Genomic DNA, 23,814 nt, shown 5'->3' with positions numbered 1-23,814 from the left:
TTTCGTGTTTATTATCACTTACTTTATGATAGTTAAGTCGTGTTTCAAAATATCTTCCTAGAATCTTAAGTAACATCATCCACGGTAACCGTGGGTTCCAATGAAGAAGTAAAATATGTTTTTTTAAAGTTTAAGTGCATGCTCATCAGTTGGTGTCCTCTGTATTTTACTCAAACGACGTATGTTAGCATGTAATGCTTTTGTGATATTATTGATATGGTATGTTTGAACAAAACTAACTTTGGATCAAAAGTTCCCCTTTAATAGCAAGAATTTATTATCATAATTACCAGCTTAATCCAAGAGAGGGAGCATCAGATTCGCTGATTCGATCCAAGGACGAGGCGAAATTTCTCCATGGCATTCGAGTCCAACGTTTACCTGTCTCTCATTCCAGTTCTAAAATCTAATTGGATAAGATCTCGATCGCGTGAGGAGATATTTATAACTATAGGTACGTCATCATGGAAATAATGTCGGGTTGACTGGCCGCCAAGACATGAACAACATGTATTTAAAACGCGCAATAAAAAGAACAACATCATCATAAATCATAATGGTGGTCATGTAAAGTGAGCCCGGTATCTATATATTGATCTCACGAAATACTTGTATTGCAAAGCAATTTATTCTACAATTTTTTCATCTATATTAAACAGTTTACAGTAAGCAAGTTATCATATGTAAATCACAAACTATAAGTCGAATACGATAACGTTTACATTAATCGGTCAAACCATTATGATATAATGGGTTGTGCAAATTACTCAGATATTACATTTTGCACTTTTGCTGCAATAAAGAAGAAATAAATTGGATATAGACACGTAAATCTGAGTAGCGTAGTGGTTAGGGAGCATGTATGAAGAGTTCATGTTAAGAAAATGCTTTTTTTATCGAGTTCAAATCTGGAATTGTGCATTTTTTTTGTCTGTATGGTTTTTACTTTCAGAAAACACTTTCATATTCTTTTTATAAACCTGTGATTAATTTAATATTTTGTACAATTTAAAGTTAAACTTATAACGATTTAGCAAAATTGAATGCATTTGATTTTAACAGTCATCAAACAGATTGAAAAGTATTGTCAATTGAATTCTGTTTAAAATTCTGAATTCAGTATAATAGTATGTGTGAAATAAATTCACGAGTTCTTTGAAAAATATCTAAAAACAAAAAATAAAAGAAAAGAAAAAATGCCTTTTCCAAGAATCGAACCACGGTCTGTACACTGACGAAGCCAACACTCAACCACTACGCTATTACGCTGAAGGGTTAAAACGAGTAATTGTTTAGGCAGTTAAACAGTGTTAAAGATTTCTAAAGGCGAAAAATAATATGCTTTTATATAAGAATTATTGACACCCCTTTTTGTCATTATTGATGTAAACATATAATGAAAGGAATAGCGAATTCGAGCTGTACCGGTATGTAAATCACAAATTATGCATGTAAAAAGACAAAATAAAAACACAATGTAATCATGATTTAATGAAATAGCTAAGTCTGCATAAGATATAAATCGAGTTATAGTCAATACAAGGATTAATATTAATTTTGACACAATCACGTGATAAGACAATCGTCACTTGATTTGTGTGAAAGCCGTAGCTGTAGAATACAGTACAGTTTAATTTAAGTCTTCAGTCAAATTGCTGATTATCAATTGTGTAAAAGCAAATGAGTCCGAGATAAATATTTCATATATATTTTTTTAAAGATCTTTTGTTAAATTTCACTGCGGTATACCGTACCCCGGATATTGCTCGATATTATGAGGACTTTCATCCCATTTCGCGACTTTGAACGAGGAAAGAAGGTATGTTAGTGACGATATTTAGTCATTTTGAATTGGTTAGATATAAATTTTGTAGAAAAACAAATACTTCGATAATTTCTCTAGTTACTGAAACCCCAAAAATGTTCAGAAATAGCTTTGAAATGTAATTAGGAGGTAAAATTCGTCTCTTTGCTCACGTGATAAATGAGCTCGGATCAGTCAAATTTGATGTTTTTGTGCATATACATCCTTAAAAGAAAAACTTGAATCGAGTGAAATGTGATAACGATGATAATGTTTATGTTGTATATGTTCAATCAACAATAGAACCTCAGATGACAGTGCATTTGAGAATAAATACACATGTCAGTGTACCGAGTATTGCTTTGGAGTTGCCCGCCGGTGTCACGAGTATTGCTTTTTAGTGTAACGAGTATTGGTTATCAATAAAGAGTAAATGCAAGTAGTAAACACAAAGTATTTACCACATTTAATTTTAAAATATTTCTTACTGTGTATACTTATTTACACTATATGTGCAGAATATGCAGAATTCGAGGTACTTTACTGGAAACATCTGCGAATAATCCAGATTTTCATTCCTGCTCGTGAACAATCTCAGTTTTTCTGTGTTTAAAATGTTCTCGTTGCTATCGAAGGATCAACCTTTCCAGAATTTGTTAATAATTATTGCATATCTTACTTTAAATAGTAAAAAAATGCATCCAAAGTGCGTCAAATTAATACTGCCTCAAGATTGTCAATATTAGACGGTATTAAGCAAGTGTGCCACCGACTTCCTACTATGCCAAAAATCCATATAAAAGTAACTTTCGGGCATTTTGCCCCTGCACTCTAGCAACGGCAGACCGTCTGCACGTGAAATTTTGTTACGCCTTATCAATGAGTTACCGTATGACTGCCGAGCGGGTACAGCTCAAAAAAACCGAGTAATGGATTTTGATAAGATTATGATAAAGGGCAGCAGATGCAATAAAAAAGGTTATGTTCTTTATAACCTTTTACCTCATTAAGGCGTGTTTTGAAGGCTTTACACCCCACCCCTTTTGAGGCCTCAAATAGTGTAAAATATGCGCTATTTAGGCCCAAACACTGTTTTTTCGTTTGAGAAATGTTGTTTAAAAGAGTGTTCACTTTTTCGGCGCCACCCCATTAAAAAGGTACATCAAGGGGGTTATACAGGGGGGATGTGCCCCCTTCTGTTTGGGGGTTTAAAGTGGGGCAGTAGCCCCTCAAATCGTCGAGAAGACTTGGGACTTGTGGGGGCTAAATGGCCTCAGGTCGATTTAAAGGTACCGTATAATCAACGCCGAAAACCTTAGACTTTATCTCAATCAATTGAGAAGTTTGGTGCACATTGAAATCAGTTTTGATAGGAAAAAACAACGCAAAATAGAGATTTTTGGCAATTTTGAGACGCCCCCCCCTCGTTGCCATGGTAACTGGAAATTTAAAATTGAGCATGCTATTCCACAGGCTATCTAGCTTACATTTGTGCCCAGTTTGATCAGTATTAAAGCATTTTTATAGTTTTATAGCAGTTTGAACTTGTAACAAGAGGCTTAATTATAATTCAATGAAAACAGCCATTTTTCGCATTATGCTCATGTAGTAAAAGGTAAAGACGATACCGGCATGCTTGGACGGCATAAGCCCTCGGGCCAATAGTTTTATGAAGTGCGTCGATATGTTTCTTAAGGCAAACTTGCCCTGTAAAAACCTATTATTAATGTCATCTAAATATGTTTTTTTATTCTTGTCCTTTTCAGAGATGCATGTGTCTCCTTGATCAAAGTTTCTTGGGACATGTATTTAAAGTTTTTTTATCGTCAATTTTGATGGTTCTACCCTGCTTCCGACCCTGCACACACTTTATTTCATCCATAGTGTGATTTTCAATCAAATGGGAAATTAAATCTCTGTATTTGCCCGTAGGAAAAGAAACAGTACTTAATAACACTGAGAATGCATTGTTGAATCTGAAATATTTGAATAAATATCATATAAACAGTACATTATCAGAAAAATGAAATTGAATCGATAAACAGACGTGAAAATTAGACAAAAATATAGATTTTCCATACTAATGTGCTCATTCTGTTTTGCAATACTCTGTACACTAAAGTTGGGCTATTTTGCAATACTCTGTACACTTAAAATCATACTCGGTACACTTTCTTGTATCTTTTTTGGCCTGTATCTTTTTGTACTTTCACACTTTTTGCCTGAAATTTGGACAAGGCATACTTGGATTGAGAATAAAAAAATTGCTCGATTCATTTTTTTTTATATTGGTAATGTAATAATTTCTAATGATTCTACAGTATCGCGGTCAGTATTTTCTAGTGAGCAGCGGATCGTTTAGGGGTAGTTTTATCAATTTTACAAATACCTGTAATACTTTTACGTCTTTTAGAGCTACAACAATACCTCTAGATATATAAAACCCGTTGAGATAAATAAAATAGCCATTAGTTTGGAAAATATCGTCGCTGAACTTACCTTCGTTCCCCGTTCAAAGTCGCGAAATGGGAAGAAAGTCCTCATAATATCGAGCAATATCCGGGGTACGGTATACCACAGTGAATTTTGTACACAATTATGCAGAAAATAACTTTTCATTTTGTCCTTAAAACATAACTAAACATATCTTAAAGTGGGGGAGGGCCGATCACTAGTGTTGAAAGCACTTGGGGGGGGGGCCAACCCGTTTGCTATAAACTTTATTAGTTCAAACACCTGTTGTTTCTTTGTATATTAACATGTATATATTAGTAATGAAATATGATTAAATCAAATCAAATCTTTTAGTGTATAAAGCATAATATCTGGTGCAAAAAATATTGTTTAAATTTAGAAAAAAATGCTACGAAAGAGATATGGTAGTAAATTGTCTTAACATGCACAAAATCGTTGCTAAACGGTTAAAAACTTTACTTAGAATAACAGAATAATATTTTGTTCCAGAGCATTTAATTCTGTTTACGTACAATAATCATGTGTATTAAATAACAAAGACATTCTATGTAACAACTCTTTCGGCAATCAACCATAAAAATATGGAAACCATACGATTTTTTGTTGATTATTTCATTGTAACAGTTATAAGAATTACAGTTTTACAGTATATAGCTTTATATATAATTACCAACAGTTAAAGTACTGAAATTATTGATCCTCGTCTGCAAAATTATCTATTAGTGATGTGTAAAAGAGATTGGTAAAAGACTTCAATAAGCATTAGGTTGCTTCCAGTCGAATCATTTTTTTATTGTAAATATCATGTAAAATTGTTTTTTGTATATGACGAATAAAATATATTTCAACCAAATAGTGATGTTTAAATACTATTTTTCTGGGTCTTAGACTTTAGACACTAATATTGTTGGTTTAGTTTGTTTTTCTTTTTGATTTTTTGTTGTTGGGGGGTGTTGTTGTTGTTGTTTTCTTGGGGGTGCTTTTTCTTGCTATTGGTTTTGGTTGTGCTGGTAATTGAGGATTTTGATGAAATAAAAGACATAAAAACAATGACATTAAAATCTTTTCAGCCCTTTTCATCAATATTTAGTTTTCCCCTGTATAAAATATTAATTAATTAATTACAATAAAAGATCTTTATATTTTTCTCTTATCTAGCCTTTAAAAAATATCTACATGAAAAGTACCAGAATAAATATGATATCTTGAAAAATGACGTTGTTGGGAGTGCTGTTGCTATTGTTATTAAAACTTGTAGCCCGACTCATTTGCATTTTATATATGTTCATGAATATTTGTTTTTGTATTATTCATGTAACCTTATATGTATTTATGTAAATGATAACGATGAAAGTTGCAATAAAATATTATTAAACTAAACAATTTTAGATAAAAGTATAAACACAGTTAGGGCAGTTAAAGCATTTTTGCACTAAATCGCTCTAAAACTAAATAAATACCTATATAAACAAATACATATAGTATACAAATGATGGGATTAATTAAGTTTATTTCCATTTACCGTGTACAAACTTTATGGATCTATGTAAATGTAAAAAGTACATGATTTTGGAACGGAAATGAATACCTATTCACAATTTTCGGGATAGGATGTATTTGGGTTACAATGAGTAATCTAAATTGAACGAACATGTCAAACATAACTGTCATATCAGTAAAGAAACACACTTTAGGTTTGAATACATTAGTTACTCGTTATACAAATAAAACACCCTTACCAAAAGTCACGTGGTACCGTATTGTCTAAAAGATTATTATGAATAATCGGCAAGATATTCTGATTGTACAAAATCGAAGGCCTTATGACTAAAGAAATGTGAAAACCAAACGCGCACAAGGCTGATAAACAAAGTAATCCCCTCACCCACACCCTTCGCTATGTATTACTACATTTTACTTTCACATAATTATGATAAGTAAACTTTTGTCATATCTTTACACATCAGCCAGCTAAAAATAGTAACACAGCTGTAAAGGTCACCAAACCGTAACTCCATATAAGTGTCTTGATAAATTGTTGCTTGTTTGTGTAACATAAGCTGTGTTGTTGTTTTTTTGTTGTTTTTGTTTTGCACGAAGTGCACATTTGCTTTAAACTTTAATATATCAACCATTACTTGTGTTTAATGTGTCATAAATCACATATTTGGATAAAGCAAGCCAAGGTGTGCGTATAGTTGAGTGTTTAAATGTGTTATTGTTCAATTGTTGGATTAATTATTGGGAAACACGGATGGTAACAAGCTAAAGATGGTAAAATTTTGATAATATGTATCATAATATATTGTTTGTGATACTAAAATATTAAAGCAAATATTCTGTATAAAATGCTGTATATGTTTATTTTTGTGATTTAGAAGAAGACCAATTTAGCTTAAGCTGTATACTTTACTACGATTTATAAAGTTTGTATGCATCAGATATCATATAAAATCACAGTACGGGACAAATTAAGCGCTTTAGGCAGACTTGTCTTGCCTTTTGCAGACATCTATGAAATATCAGATTATAAAATCGGTCTGTCTTGTAGTCGAAATATTGAGACTATATTTATACAAGGACAAATATGTGTGTGCGTGTAAATATTTAACAACAGCAAATACATGGTTGGTCGATGAGGAAGTTAAAGTTATACAATTTATATGATAACGTTTAATTGAAATGTGACAAATTGTATTGTAGAAATCGTATATATATATATAAGAGAGGAGCTTGAATGAGAAATATAGTCAAATACAGTATAGTATTATAGTACGATATATGATAAATATTTATTATTTAGGGGGTATATTTTTATTTATTGATAGATTATCAGTTTCTATTATGTAGTGCTTTTGTAGGTACTTGTGTGTAGTATCAAGTTCAAGTACATTTTAAAGATTTAGATTAGACTTAATGTTATTGTACGGTCATAATGTTGATTTTGATATATTATATGCTTCACTTTATTCGTTTCATCGCTCGATATAACCCACAGGCACGAGTATCGGACCTGGGAAGAAAAAATATGACCAGGTTGATCAAAAAATCCTGTGTTCATCTTAAAAGTGTCAAAAACCAAAAAAAAAATGTAAATAATGACCCCCTTTAAAAATATACTATAAGTTAAGTATATTTTTAAAGGGGGTCATTATTTACATTTTTTTTTTTTTGTTTTTTTTTTTGTAAAAATCAGAACAATCGCAACTGTTCGGCCCATACCGTCAGTCTTCGGATAAAGACCTTGAACTAAACAGAACGGATATGGCTTACGCTAAGAAACTAAACATGTAAACAAATAGTAGTTGTTGACAATATGTTTATTCCAATATATCAGTAAACGTCCACCTAAATTAAGTTAATTGATAGATATATAAATGTAAACAGTATCTTATTTATATACTTATTCTTATGGATATAGAAACCGAAAGTACAAAATGTAACAAAGGCTTGGATAGTATATATGTACATGACCACGCCCACTTATTTTTATAAATAAAATATTTTTTTACTTATAAAATATTTTTCACTCGAAATGTTTTTAAAACATCTTATTTTCAATAAAACAACAAAGGAGAGTTGTTTTCAAAAATTTCATCCATATATACTATAGATATAGTAAAGGTAGAAGGTTCGCCAGCGAACCTACCACCAGGCCTTATTTTACCTCCCAGATCTTTATTAATTGTCAACCAATTTTCACCAAATCAAGTTCAATCTACGCAGAAATAATTTCTCTTTCGAAAAATGTACAATATTAGTGCACTTTTTGTCTAGGTCGGACATCGCTTGACCGAGCCATAAGAAGACAATTTTGAACATAAATCGATCTTTTTCTTAATAACAAACTAATGTCAGTGTATGCAAACAGTTAAAACAGTAAAAGCAACTATAAAACTATCGCTTACAGGTCCAAAGTTAATCCAAAACGTCTGTATGTAGGCATTTTCAGTACTTATTTGCACTAATTTCTTGAATTTCCCGACATTACATGTACACAAATCCTGATCACGCATGCCCGATTTCCCGCTGTTACCCAGCTACGCTCAATCTTCACTATACGAAACCATGGAATCGGGGTACGCATTAGGTATATTATGTGTTGAACTTTATACATATATGTCCTGAACTGTATAATGTGCTGTATTATATTATATGCTTTACTATAGTATGTGCTGTAGTATATTATGTGCTGTATTATATTATATGCTTTACTATAGTATGTGCTGTAGTATATTATGTGCTGTATTATATTATATGCTTTACTTTAGTCTGTGCTGTAGTATATTATGTGCTGTATTATATTATATGCTTAACTATAGTATGTGCTGTAGTTTATTATGTGCGTACTATATTATGTGCTGTATTATATTATGTGTTGTATTATAGTATGTGCTGTAGTATATTATATGCTTTACTATAGTATGTGCTGTATTATATTATGTGCTGTATTATATTATGTGCTGTATTATATTATATACGTTACTATAGTATGTGCTGTAGTATATTATGTGCGTACTATATTATGTGCTGTATTATATTATGTGCTGTATTATATTATATGCTTTACTATAGTATGTGCTGTAGTATATTATGTGCGTACTATATTATGTGCTGTATTATATTATGTGCTGTATTATATTATATATGTTACTAGAGTATGTGCTGTAGTGTATTATGTGCGTACTATATTATGTGCTGTATTATATTGTGTGCTGTATTATATTATGTGCTGTATTATATTATATGCTTTACTATAGTATGTGCTGTAGTATATTATGTGCTGTATTATATTATGTGCTGTATTATATTATGTGCTGTATTATATTATGTGCTGTATTATATTATGTGCTGTATTATATTATATGCTTTACTATAGTATGTGCTGTAGTATATTATGTGCGTATTATATTATGTGCTGTATTATATTATGTGCTGTATTATATTATATACGTTACTAAAGTATGTGCTGTAGTATATTATGTGCGTACTATATTATGTGCGTACTATATTATATGCTGTATTATATTATGTGCTGTATTATATTATATACGTTACTTGAGTATGTGCTGTAGTATATTATGTGCTGTATTATATTATGTGCTGTATTATATTATGTGCTGTATTATATTATATACGTTACTAGAGTATGTGCTGTACTATACCATGTGCGTACTATATTATGTGTGTACACTATTATGTGCTGTAATATATTATATACTTTACAATAGTATGTGCTGTATTATACAGTATTATGTGATTTACTGTTTAATGCATTGTACAATATTATGTGCTGTACTATATCATGTACTTTACTATATTATGTGCTGAAGTAGTTCATATGCTTTATTGTATAACGTGCTTTACAATATTATGTAGCCTTACTTTACATGTATTATGTGCTTTACTATGCAATGTGCTGTATTATGTGTTGTACTTTATTATGTGCTGTGTATTGTTGTTTTTGTTTTTGTTGTTGTCATCGTCGCCATCGTTGCCATCGTCGTCTATCTTATTTATGATTTTACCATATATTATTTTTCAGTGATTTCCTTTGAACAGGCGGAGAATGGGACAATAAATAAAGTTTAAAAATTATACTAGACAAAAACAACTTCAAGAAATGAAGTATGGCGGAAAATGAAACAAAATGGCAGTAGTAAAAAGGCACATAAATTTTCTTTTGGGGCGGTCAAAAGCCTATTTCAAGCAAGGACAAGTCTGTGAAACCAGGTACCAACTCACAGTGTCGCAAAAGACATAAAGGAGAAAATTTTCACGTAGAAAAGCTGAAGTACCCGTTAGGAGATCGATAAACGAAACATAATTGGGGAGCGAGAAGGATTAGATCAAAATAACCCAAAGGATCAACCAGAAGCTGGTACAAAAGTTCTTTTTAAATCGAAATTGGTGAATCAACAAGATTACAGTGACCAAGTGGATGGTATAGATGGTTTGAATAGAGCTCAAAACGCGCCGGATTCGCAATCCAAGAAACTGTATTTTGGAACGGCGTACCAGAACAAAGAGTTTGATTTTTCAGAAACCATCGCAGCGGTATCAGGCCTCAATGTACCGGAGCTTGTTCGTAAAGCTGAAGATGGTGACCTCCTTTTAGATGAAGAATGTTTGAAAAAACTGAAAGGTGACTTTTCACAATAAATATTTTGAGAAGAAATTTGTCTTATTTAAAAGGAACTCCACTGAGGTCAAAAAGTTTAAAATTTAAATTCTTACAAAGGTCAGCTGGGGCACTTGAAACAGAAAGATAATATACATATAATTAAGAAATAATCTCAAGAGAACTAAAATGAAAATAGTATGATTATGTTCTTCTTAGCCCCGATTTAAGTGAAAAAAATCATTAAATGTTTGTTCATTTTGCACAATTAAAATATCAATCATGGAAAAAAACAGAGTGAGCGAATTATTTAAAATTTTGCGCATAAGTTATTAGTCTTGACCTTTATCAAATGAAACATAAAAGAAAACACAAATCGCAGTCCCGCCGTGTCAAACAAAACCCCTCGGTGGAGTCCCTTTAATTTAAACATATTTATTTATTTATTGAAACAGGTATTTTTCTTCATCTTATTCAATTACGCTTTCTAGACCTTAACAATACTAGTGTCTTTTCAGAAATTCTTGCCATATATTGTTGTTGTTTTTTTTTGTTTTTTTTTTGTTGTTGTTTTTTTTGGGGGGTGGGGGTCGAATTAAAGATATGTCCGAGCATAGTATGCGAGATGATCGATGTATTGTTCTAACCAGACGCATACAAACTGAGTCTACAATTGTGTTTGTATACAATGTAATTTGTTGTTTTCAGATATTTCTACGAATCCATCTTACTTAATATCTTTACTTTTTAATACAATTACAATTATATTTGAGCCGCGTCATGACTAAACCAACGTAATGCGTTTGTGACCAGCATGGATCCAGACCAGCCTGCGCATCCGCGCAGTCTGATCAGGATCCATGCTGTTCGCTTACAAACCCTATAGCAAGTAGAGAGACTGATAGCGAACAGCATGGATCCTGATCAGGCTGCGCGATGTGCAGGCTGTTTTGGATCCATGCTGGTCGCAAACACACTATGTTGGTTTTGTCGTGACGCGGCTCAATTATATTTTAAATACAACCTCGTTATCATTTCAGAACGGTTTCTATCAATGCCAAGGTTATACAAGAGACAATTTTACCTCTGTGGTGAACGGTACCTCATCCCTGAACAAATGACAAACTGGAGGGAAGAATGCAAAAAATCTGGAAAAGAACGTAATAATTAGATATTACTAACATTTTAATGAGCTCAATTAAATATGTGGTTCAGCATGAATTTTACGAAATTCCAACGCAGTGATGTTCCTGTGTTTGATTGGTTTGGGATTTTTTTTTATTAATGTAATGGTGGCTGCATCGAAATAAGTAATCTGGCCTAAAATGGTCTCTTAAAATTAGAAATGAAGTTATTGCTCTCTAAGCTCAAGTATACGTTATCCCCCACACCCCCAAAACAAAGAATTCTCTAAAATTCACAGATATTTTGAAATATATTGGGTTATTATATATAGTTGAGTACAAAACTGATTTTTCTGACGAGTTTATGGATGTCAAAACTATATTGGACGAGGCGCTAATTAACCGAGTCTAATAATAGTTTTTCTCCAATATGTAAGAAACCAATAGAATGAGTATAATACTGAACTATGTATAATAATTCCATATAATCTTGTAATATAGCCGTGTCGCTTTTGCTGCTCCTTAAAAATGGTATTGCACGGTCGTGCAATACGCCATTACGTTATACAAACATAGCGTAAAGACCCGTTACATATTAGCTTTATATTCTAGGCGTGTCAATGAAAAATGGTTCTTTTTCACTTTAAACAGTCTTTGTTTTGGGCATGTGATAAATAGAATACTATATTCGTGAAGATTCATTATTAAATTTATTGAACTCAATGAATAAAGTAATATTATGCTCGCCAGAGGCTCGCATATTATAAATTTATTCGGTATTGAACCTATACTCATTCAATATCCTCTATTTATTTCACACCACCTGATTTTTTGGCATTGTGGCAGAAGTTTGTTGCATCGAGTACTGTAAGGATTTGATATTAATTTGGACATCTGAAAACGAAAACGGGGCTAGCCGGAAGTAACAAAACCGGAAGTAACAAAACCGGAAGTAACAAAAAAGAATCGTAGTAATTCTTCTATTCTCAGGAAGCAACATTGAGTGTTTAGTGGTTTACCGGGAGATGTGATTCAGTAATAAACTTCAATTTATGGCAGTTTCAGTAGGGAATTGTAAATTATCATTGTTCTTACGTATGGTATTGCCCATTATCATGCTAAATGTCAAGTTCTTATATTTTCAGACTTTGAGCTTCTACCCGGAGATAATGTGTTGAACAGTAAAGTTTCTTTAATACACGGTGATATCATAACCCTGGAAGTAGATGCTGTCGTCAATACAGTACCCGGTATCATGTCAGAATGGCGCCAAGGAGGTTGGTCACGTTATTGCAAAAATCTATAAATCAGGTTTTGTTTTATTGTAAAATTCTGTAAATCAGCTTTTCTCCTATTGTAAAATTCTGTAAATCAGGTTTTGTCCTATTGTAAAATTCTGTAAATCAGGTTTTGTCCTATTGTAAAATTCTGTAAATCAGGTTTTGTCCTATTGTAAAATCCTGTAAATCAGGTTTTGTCCTATTGTAAAATCCTGTAAATCAGGTTTTGTCCTATTGTAAAATTCTGTAAACCAGGTTTTGTCCTATTGTAAAATTTTGTAAACCAGGTTTTGTCACGCTTCACTGGTGTTTCATAACATGCTCCACTGATGTTTCAATACATGCTCCACTGGTATTTAAATGTATGCTTTACTGGTGTTTCAATACATGCTCCACTGGTTTTTCAATACATGTTTCACTGGTGTTTCAATACAGGCTTCACTGGTATTTCAATACATGCTTCACTGGTATTTCAATACATGCTTCACTTGTATTTCAATACATGCTTCACTGGTATTTTAATACATGCTCCACTGGTGTTTCAGTACATGCTTCACTGGTGTTTCAATACATTTTTCACAGGTATTTCAATACATGCCCTCCTGGTGTTTCAATACATGTTTCACTGGTGTTTACATACATGTTTCACTGGTGTTTCAATAAATGTTTCACTAGTGTTTTATTACATGCTCTACTGGTATTTCAATACATGCTTCACTGGTGTTTAAATACATGCTTCACTGGTGTTTTAATACATGTTTCACTGGTGTTTAAATACATGCTTCACTTGTGTTTCAATACGTGTTTCACTGGTATTTCAATACATGCTTCACTGGTGTTTCAATACATGCTTCACTGGTGTTTCAATACATGATTCACTGGTGTTTCAATAAATGCTTCACTGGTGATTCAATACATGCTTCACTGGTGTTTCAATGCATGCTTCACTGGTGTTTCAATACATGCTTCACTGATATTTCAATGCATGCTTCACTGGTGTTTCATTACATGTTTCACTGGTGTTTCAATGCATGCTCCACTGGTATTTCAATACATGCTTCACGGGTGTTTCATTACATGCTTCACTGGTGTTTCAATACATCCTTCACTGGTGTTTCAATACATCCTTCACTGGTATTTCAATGCATGCTTCACTGGTGTTTTATACATGCTTCACTGGTGTTTCAATACTTGCTTCACTTGTATTTCAGTTTCAAAGGGGATACATAGAGCAGCAACCAGTTTAATAAATTACGAACTAGAATCAATTTCTATTGTACGTACAGGAGAAGTGGCTGTAACAGCAGGTATTTTTACATGTATATTTATTTATATTTGTAGGACAATATACTCTTCTTTTGTTTTTCTTTTAATGTTTCTTTCTCGTGAATAATGCATTGTGATCCTTTATGATATATGATTAAGCTCTTTTAAGTTTGATTTTTAAGAAAATTCGTCTGTTTTATTTTTGTTGTTGTTGTTGTTGTTTTATTATTTTATTATTATCTTTTATTTATTTATATCTATTTATATTTATTATTTATATACATTTGAGGAAGTGGAGGTTATTTGTTTGTTGTTTTGGTTTGTTTGGTTGTTTTTTGGGGGACTTTTTTTTTTAATTTTCTTCATAATTATTTACTGAAAATGAATAAAATAAGATTTAATCTAGAATTCCGATTTTTTTCAGGATATTTGCTTCCAGCTAAATGTAAGTGACTTCTTCAATTTACTCCTTATTTCGCCACTGTGTTAGGCTTTTCTTATAAGAAGATTATTGTTATGAAAAACATCCTAAAACATGCGTAAATAAAGACGGTCATCGAGAATATAAATTTTAATAGGAAAAATATATGAGCATCTTCTTTGTGTTTGTGCCATGTCCTGCAATTACAAGCTTCCGGTCACTGTACCTTTCCTTGGAACTTAGCTTACTTGAAACCAATTGATTTTATTTTAACTTGTGCCTTTTTCGCGGGAAGTAGATTTGTTTGTATGCACTGTGTTAAATGTGCGCTCTGTTCATGTGCGCTCTTTAATGCAAATGTGCGCTCTATAATGTTTATGTGCGCTCTGTTCACGTGCACTCTTTAATGTTAATGTGCGCTCTGTGTAATGTTAATATGCGCTCTATTAGAAATAAGGTACTGAGTATTCAAGTAGCAAAAAAATAGACTATTTCATTACATACGTGTACCTTTATATCATATGGATTAAAAAATAAAATGGCGGATTCAAGGTAGTTGCTGATTGGCTGAATGCACGATCGGATATGACCGTATTGGTCTGATCAGTTGAAAACCGACCTTGAGTTGTTTTACTGGTTTTATTTTACAGATATAGACAAATATTTGTCATAATGCCTGGTCTATAACAATCTTTAGGGGTTTATTTTCTTTTATCTTTTTTTTCTGAACAGATGTATTTCATACTGTCGGTCCGTCGGGTGGGGATGGTGATATTCAAGAAATGCTGAGACGTTGCTATAGAAACTGTTTAGACAAGATGGTGGAGATGGAATTACGTACATTGGTAGATATTCCTTTTTTATATGCCCGAAACAATTTGGGGCATATTATGTTATACCCCCTGGCGTCCGTCTGTCCGTCCGTCCGTCCGTTAGTAATTTGGTTTCCGGAGCATAACTTAAGTTCCATTTGGCCCACAGTATTCAATTTTCATAGGATGATTGCCCATATTGGGTAGAAGACCCCTAATGATTTTGGGGTCACAAGGTCAAAGGTCAATGTCACTATTACCCTAAAACTGAAAATGGTTTCCGGAGCATAACTTAAGTTCCATTTGGCCCACAGTTTTCAAACTTCATAGGATGATTGTCCATATTGGGTAGAAGACCCCTATTGATTTTGGGTCACAAAGTCAAAGGACAGGGTCACCATTACCCTAAAACTGAAAATGGTTTCCGGAGCATAACTAAAGTTCCATTAGGTCCACAGTATTCAAACTTCATAGCATGATTGTCCATATTGGGTAGAAGACTCCTATTGATTTTTGGGTCACACGGTCAAAGGTCAACGTCACTATTACCGTAAAACTGAAAATGGTATCTGGAGCATAACTTAAGTTCCATTTGGCCCACAGTATTTAAACTTCATAGGATGATTGCCCATATTGGGTAGAAGACTATTATTGATTTTGGGGTCACAAGGTCAAAGGTCAAGGTCACTTTAAGCTTAATACTGAAAATGGTTTCCGGAGCATAACTTAAGTTCCATTTGGCCCACAGTAATTAAACCTCATAGGATGATTGTCCATATTGGGTAGAAGACCCCTATTGATGTTGGGGTCACAGGGTCACAGATCAAGGTTACTATCACCTTTAAACTGGAAACAGTTTTCGCTCAATAACTCGAGCATTAATCAACCTACAGCTGTAAAATTTTATAGGATTAACAGCTTTATACCCCTGACGTCTTTTCGTCCATCCGTTGCAGCATTTTTACTTACAAGATAACAACTTGATGGTGGTGCTTTGAAAACAGCAACTGTATATATACATGAATGTTCTTCAGCTATAAAGGAGGATTGCTTTTTGAAGGAGGTAATACTTTATTTAATTCCCATGTCTTACAAATGCTTCATCCTTACTAAAAGAAAAAGTACTATCGGGCATATAATGCTCCGCCTACCGGTGCTCTTGTTAATTTTTCAATCATAACTTTTGGTATTGATAAGCGATTTTAGTTCACTTTCATCATTGCGTGAGCTGGAGCACCACGCTAAATGTCGTACTCCGGTACATACCGGACAAGGCGCTTGAATGATTCAATACTAAAATCTCACAATTTCACCTGCAAAAATGCAATTTAAGAAGTCTTAAATTCATCTCTTCACACCGATTTATATACGATCATGAATAAAAAAAATGTAAGAATCAGCGAAAACAATCTGCTTTGTGATCATGATTTCTGCAAGCGTCTGCTCCAACACTGTAGTTTGTTAAATCCCTCATTTTTCTGATATCTACAAGTGCATGCTTTGACTAGATTGCTCTATCTTTTCATGTTATTCTGTGCCATGTAACGTTATCAAAAAAAATCAATACATATGTTGCTGTTCTTTTTTTTAGCGAAGATTCAAAGCATTAGCATGTATAGCAATATTGATCAATATAATTGATAACATCTTAAATGAACAAGCTTTTCTTAATACAAGTAGTTTTATATTATAAAATTTTTATTTCAGGCATTTTGCTGTATTTCTACGGGAGCAAAGAGTAAGTACCATTTCTTAAATATGTACCAATAGCACAGTGGTTAAACCATGTCTTGCAAGCTTATACAATACAATGTGTACCCCTGTGTTGCGATTGCAAAAACATGTTACTTCCGGTTAAAGTACTTTTTTGGGAGCCTTTACATTTCAACTTTGACCTCTTCTTGTGATAACGTAATATATAAGAAAAAGCTTAAATTGAGTAGTTGTGTTGAAGAGAAATCGAAAAATAAGTCGAAGGAAAAGTCAAGCCATCATGAATGCTATGTCGACACCGTCGGTGTCGTCGTTATTTTGTTCTTGCAGTCAATCCATCATTTAAACATTTTAAAAGATATCGACATCAACCTTTGAATACTTGCTTATCAGGAGAAGGTGCTATTGGTAGACAAGGGCCATAATTCTGAAAGCTATACTTTTCTTAGTTATTTCCCCTTTTTCACTTAGAATTTACAACAGTCGAGCGTTATCACCGCATGGGGTGCTCTTGTTCACAAGGCAATATGTGCATTACCAAGGCATTATTTTAATTATAATGAATCACCTTTAATTTAAAGGAATGGTGCTTTAATAATATATTTAAGATATTAATGAAATTGATGGGCTGAAAGTTCTAATAAATTTGTTTTATATTTTTCCCCGCAGAAATCGACTTAAATCATGCCGCAAGGATTGCATTGACAACAGTTAAACAATGGCTACAGGTCAACATGCATAAAGTAAGACCTTAGTAATAATAACCTATTTACTATATGTTAGAAATCGAGGTTAAAGGCCCATTTTGCCCGATAAATGCTTTTATTCTTATTTCACAAAAACGTTTTATTTTTAGTGTCTTGTTATAGTGTTGAGAAAGTTACTTACTTGCCAATTACCTGCACAAACATTTGCTTCTAGAGACTTTTGGCAAATCGTACAATTAAAGTGATTTAATTAACAAATAAAAAAAAGGGCATTGAGGGCAAAATGCAAGTTTACGGACTGGTTGGTCAGACTGAGGAAGGTACATGCGCTGAGGGCCATATACCTTCGTCAGTCTGGCCAACCAGTCCGTAAACTTACATTTTTGTCATTTTTACTATGAAATTACCATGTCATGATATTCGCACGTCGTGAAAGTCGCGTTTAAACAGTCTTGACTGGGTAGCCGGTCTGTATGCAATTTATGGACTGGATGACGTCATATTAAATATAGAAGGGCGTATGCAAATGGGGTATAATATTATTTTGTATGGAAGTCAAATTACTACATCTACAATGTTTTATGAAAACTTAAGTTTACAAGTGATTTTCCATTTTGATCAATTTGTAGATACGAGTACCTTTTTTGATGTAAGATATTTTGATTATTTATATTTCAATCATTCATAATTTTAGGTTGATAAAATCGTTTTTTGTGTGTACGACATCGGTAATTGGGCGTGCTACCAGCGGTTAATGCCGGCAGTGTTCCTACCTGGAAACGAGGAAAATTCATCTGATTGTACGAAAGTTATATATTTCATGATCATGAGACATTTTTTAAACGTTTACTAAAAAGTAATCAGAATCACCTATCTCGTGGCTTATCTCAGCACATTACATATGAGCCGTGTCACGACAAAACCAACATAATGGGTTTGCGACCAGCATGGATCCAGATCAGCCTGCGCATCCGCGCAGTCTGATCAGGATCCATGCTGTTCGCTTACCAACTCTATTACAAGTAGAGAAACAGATAGCGAACTGCATGGATCCTGATCAGACTGCGCGGATGCGCAGGCTGGTCTTGATCCATGCTGGTCGCAAACCCATTATGTTGGTTTTGTCATGGCGCGGCTCATATATGCACTTTATATCATCAATGTTAAACTCAATATTTCATTTATAAGTAGAGTTCTACGTGTATATAATAAAAAAAAAAAAACGTTGGAAAAATAAAAAATGATATTATACGTGTTATTGCTGTGACTTTATTATTTTAACGTGTATATAATAAAATAGAGGGAAAAAGAATCACTAAAGAAATTTTAGAACGGCAAAATTGAAAATGCTGACGGCTCGGTTTGATTGAGCATGTTCATGAAAGTTTATTTATCCATTGCATACATATTTTTCAAGCCGCTGGACAGGACAGTTTGATCCCTGTGGAAATCCTAAGAATGGATAAGCACTCAATAGAATTATACAAACGAGCATTAAGTGAGGGCAAAGAAGCTGTTTACAATATTCGAGTTATGGTTGTCGGCCATTACGGTGTTGGCAAGACAACGCTAACAAAGCGTCTATTTGATGAAGATGTGGATATAAACAAACGAGAGAGTACAAATGGTATTGACGTACACGTGAAAAGATGCAAGGTGTCCCTGAAAACTGGACAATGGAACACAATAGCTAAAGGTATGCCAACATGCATTTGGATATATCTAAATGAGTGATTTGTAGATTTGTTCGTTTGCTGTATGTCTGTCTTAGTTTATACAAATTTATTTTAGTTCGATTGTGTTGGAAGCTATAAGCTTATTGAAACACTCTCGAATCCATTCCTGGAACCAGCCAGTACTACGCAATGAATGTTAAGATTCTTGCTCAAAGAAACAAAGGCTTGCCCCTGACAGGGTTTGAACCCGCCTGTTCTGTCTTGTGTGTCTATAGAATTCAATGAGTACCATGACTAGTAACTACAAGCACCTCAAAAGTTACCACGCTTGTTTGCACCTTAATGAAATTATAAAAAATGTTCCTCATTGTGCCTTTCTTGGGAGCTTTACCTGTCTTGCGATAGCAGGATGTAGACTTGTTTTAACACTGTGTATATGTCGTAAACTTGTAGTCAAACATATGCGTTTTCATAGCCCTGTTTGTTTGTTTGTTTGTTTGTTTGTTTGTTTTTGTTTCTTTCTTTCTTTCTATTTCTTTTTTGATTGCTTTCTTTTATTTTTGTTGTTGTTGTTATTTTCAATTTACAAGAAAAAAAAGATGGTAGATCTAGTACCAACACAACGTGTAAAATTAATACAATTAAGCAAGAAATCAATCATATAAATTACTTATGTTTGTTTGTAGATCAGAAAGTTGACACAGTCTGTCATCGGCTGGTTAATTTGTTGAAAATGCCACTGAATACGGATCAGAAAGTTGATGTAACGGATAACGAGAGTACAGTAGGAGACATTATTGAAGAGTTTGATGATGTAGATGGTATTGCATCAATGGAGAGCATCAGTGAAGATTTGACAGAAATGAATAAAGGTAATGCTGATCTTACAATGAATGAAAGAAAAATAAGCCGCGTCACGACAAAACCAACGTAATGGGTTTGCGACCAGCATGGATCCAGACCATCCGCGCAGTCTGATCAGGATCCATGCTGTTCGTTATCAGTTTCTCTACTTGTAATAGAGTTGGTAAGCGAACAGCATGGCTCCTGATCAGACTGCGGGGATGCGCAGGCTGGTCTGGATCCAATTGCTGGTCGCAAACGCACTATGTTGGTTTTGTCGTGACGCGGCTCATTAATACATTTGAAACTCATCGTCACCAAGGATTTTTAAGAAAAATGTCACAATAACAAAGTAGAGAAAAGGGAATTACTAAAGAACGTGAAAAAACGACAAAATTGTAAAATGTTGCAGGCTAGGTTTGATTGAGCCTATTCATGAACGGTAATAGAAATTGCAAGTTACTGTTTTTAGCTCGACTATTCGATAAGAATAAGTAGAGCTATTGTAGTCACCCGAGCGTCGGCGTCGGCGTCGGCGTTGGTGTCCGCGTCGGCATAACCACTTATGTTAAAGTTTTTGTAATAGTTCAAATATTTTCAAAGTCCATTGACATATGGCTTTGAAACTTTGCACACTTGTTCACCATCATGACCCCAACCCGTAGACAGGAGGAGGTAACTGTATCAAGCATTTTGACAGAATTATGCCCCTTTTTCGACTAAGAATTTACGTTAAAGTTTTTGTAATAGTTCAAATATTTTCAAAGTCCATTGACATATGGCTTTGAAACTTTGAACACTTGTTCACCATCATGACCCCAATCTGTAAACAGGAGGAGGTAACTGTATCAAGCATTTTGACAGAATTATGCCCCTTTTTCGACTTAGAATTTACGTTAAAGTTTTTGTAATAGTTCAAATATTTTCAAAGTCCATTGACATATGGCTTTGAAACTTTGCACACTTGTTCACCATCATGACCCCAACCTGTGAACAGGAGGAGGTAATTGTATCAAGCATTTTTTTTTTCTATCAAGCACTAAGAATAGTCGAGCGTTGCTGTCCTACCGACAGCTCTTGTTTGAATTGTAATAAAAAAATGCGGAGCAACATTTTCTGTATACAGGTATATGTAAGTCGGTGCATTGTAACACCGCACTTTGGGGTCAAACGCACTTTGGGGTCCAACCCCAAAGTGCGTTACGTACTTTGGGGTCCGACCCCAGAGTGCGTTACGCACTTTGGGGTCCAATTTCGACCCCAAAGTGCGTTAAACAGGTACATATGTATTTTTTAACATCAGGCAAACGACCGCACTTTGGGGTCATAGAAAATTATTGTTTATTATGTTTTAAATAATATATTGTTGTCAAAGCGAATGGTAAACAAAAATCAAGGTATAAAAAAGACGCAAAACATGTGCCCTGGATTATAGTAGAATCAATAGGGATTTAAATGGTCTTGATAAGTAAGTGAAGAACTTTCACCAAATAAATCACCTAATAAAGAATTTGTATCAAATTAAGCTTAAAATATTTTTTTCTCAAATTTTCCATTTATTTTAAAAGAATGTACACCTTTAATTAACTCCATTGTTTTTAGCTAAATGGATTATTTTCCCGTTTTTATTTGTTTGAGTCGTCAGACCAAACAAATAATGGTAGCGAAATTTCAGAGTCTAATGCTGTTAATTGCAAATGCCGAAAGTAGTCCACTTTTTTGAAGCGGTTACTTCCCTTTATATGTACACTAACGCCGAAAAATTCAGGGGAAATCACTGCGTAAAGATGGTCAAAGACAGACGCATTAATTTTCAAGCAAAATAATTCCCGAATGGTCGAAGGTTTCTAATATTGTTTTATTGTATTTTCTGATCGAAAATAAGTAAATACAAAGCGGACATTCAATCTCTGACACAGAAGTTTCACGAAAAACCTAACAACAAGTAGTTCTCAAAACAGCTTAAAACTAGCGATTTAAAAGAAAGAAATACTTTTATTTTGTTACAAGTATCCAACAAATTACAACGCATTCAAAGTTTAAAAATAGCGTTGGCTTATAGAATTGTCAATAAATGCACAAACACAAATTACGCGGATGAATATGATTTTATCAATGAAAATACTATGTTTAGCGATGTCGATTACCGAATACTACACAAACGGAGTAGTGGAATATATAGATTCTACATGTCGGACTGTTTAGGCGAGAAGGTTTTCGCTAAATTATTTACTTCAATATTAAACAACAGGTTTATCCAGAACAAAATACCTCGTAATTAATAAGGATTACAAACCAAAATGCAATGGAAGTTCTAAATTTAGAATGAATTGATGTTATTCAGACTGTTTGTATAACTTCTCCGTGGTGCAGGGGTAACGCGCTCGCTTAGTGAGTGAGAGGTCTGGAGTTCAAATCCCAGTCGAGGAAACTTTTTTTTTTTAAATTCTTTTTTAAGTGTCTTTGTTAAGGAAGTAGTCATGATATGCAAAGATAAAGTGTGGCTGTCGTAAAAAATGAACATAAATGATTTTTTGATGCAACTCTAGTTATGCAAAATTCCGTATGTATCAAACTCTGGTGCCTTGCGAGATGAATTATAGTACATAAAAATAAACTTATACAGGAAAATACATACAGATATACAGTACGATTTAGATTGCAAAGATCAGAAAATACCACAGAACTTGCAGCCCTTTGATTCTTTATAAATATACATGCTTATAGTAAGCTCCAGGATTATTTACATCTGTGTTAAACAACAGTTAAAGTCGTTACAAGCCCTAATTTAGAATAATATGGTTTTCTTCAGGCCGTTCACATATAAATTCACCGTGTCTGAGGGGTTTTCGCACTCGCTTAGGAAGCGAGAGGTCTGGAGTCCAAATCCCAGTAAAGGAAAACTCTTTTTTTTCAAATTGTTTAAGTCAAATAAACATTGGATTGAATATCAGTGTTGCAATAAGTCTTATAGCCAATTTACTACAATTAAAACGCTGGAAAGCATTGGTGTCACTATAATCTCACAACCTGTACTTTTCTTACATTCTGAGACCCAAACAAATTCAGCGCCTTCTGTGCTTTGATTTAGTCTTCTAGCTAGTGTTCCCGTTCCCCTACGACGCGTTGCTGTATTCAAGATACGCGCTATCTAATCAAATCAATTCATTGGTCTTTTTCTCTTTAAAAGCATATTAAATACGGCAGTATATTATGATAATTATATATAAATCTTTGCGTGTTAGAATTTATATTTAGCGGTTACTGATATTTTCACTTCAAATGACTTTGATTATTTTAAATAATGGTTTGCTAGTAAAATTATTGCCTTTTTGACACCAACTTTGTTATCATTTTTCATTTTATGATAACATTTAGCTATGGATCAGTAAGTAAATAAGAACAATCAATTTTTTATAATTACCTATTATATTTCACGCTAATTGTGAGACGAACCCTAAATGACGTCTATATGGGCGCCGCCATTTTGAAATGGACGTCACGTCAGGTTACAACGTAGGTCAACGGGAAAAATATTATTTTAACATTTTGACCGTATTACTAAATTTATG

General features: G+C 33.5%; 1 protein-coding gene across 1 annotated transcript in view; it reads left to right on the top strand.

Moving 5' to 3' along the window:
* The first annotated feature begins 9,982 nt into the window (after nt 1-9,982).
* The window catches only part of LOC132757657 (uncharacterized), a 30,424-nt gene continuing 16,592 nt past the window's right edge, over nt 9,983-23,814 (top strand). The window contains exons 1-11 of the mRNA XM_060749003.1: nt 9,983-10,424; nt 11,441-11,560; nt 12,670-12,801; nt 14,016-14,111; nt 14,495-14,515; nt 15,224-15,336; nt 17,011-17,041; nt 17,686-17,759; nt 18,418-18,523; nt 19,141-19,419; nt 20,086-20,271. Coding sequence (XP_060604986.1) covers nt 11,455-11,560; nt 12,670-12,801; nt 14,016-14,111; nt 14,495-14,515; nt 15,224-15,336; nt 17,011-17,041; nt 17,686-17,759; nt 18,418-18,523; nt 19,141-19,419; nt 20,086-20,271 — 1,144 coding nt within the window. The 5' untranslated portion in view covers nt 9,983-10,424; nt 11,441-11,454. The remainder of the gene's footprint in view (nt 10,425-11,440; nt 11,561-12,669; nt 12,802-14,015; nt 14,112-14,494; nt 14,516-15,223; nt 15,337-17,010; nt 17,042-17,685; nt 17,760-18,417; nt 18,524-19,140; nt 19,420-20,085; nt 20,272-23,814) is intronic.

This window comes from Ruditapes philippinarum, unplaced genomic scaffold (assembly GCF_026571515.1).
Source record: "Ruditapes philippinarum isolate M1 unplaced genomic scaffold, ASM2657151v2 ctg3585_1_1_1_1, whole genome shotgun sequence".
NCBI classification, from domain to species: domain Eukaryota; kingdom Metazoa; phylum Mollusca; class Bivalvia; order Venerida; family Veneridae; genus Ruditapes; species Ruditapes philippinarum.
This window is presented reverse-complemented; position numbering and strand designations above follow the sequence as displayed.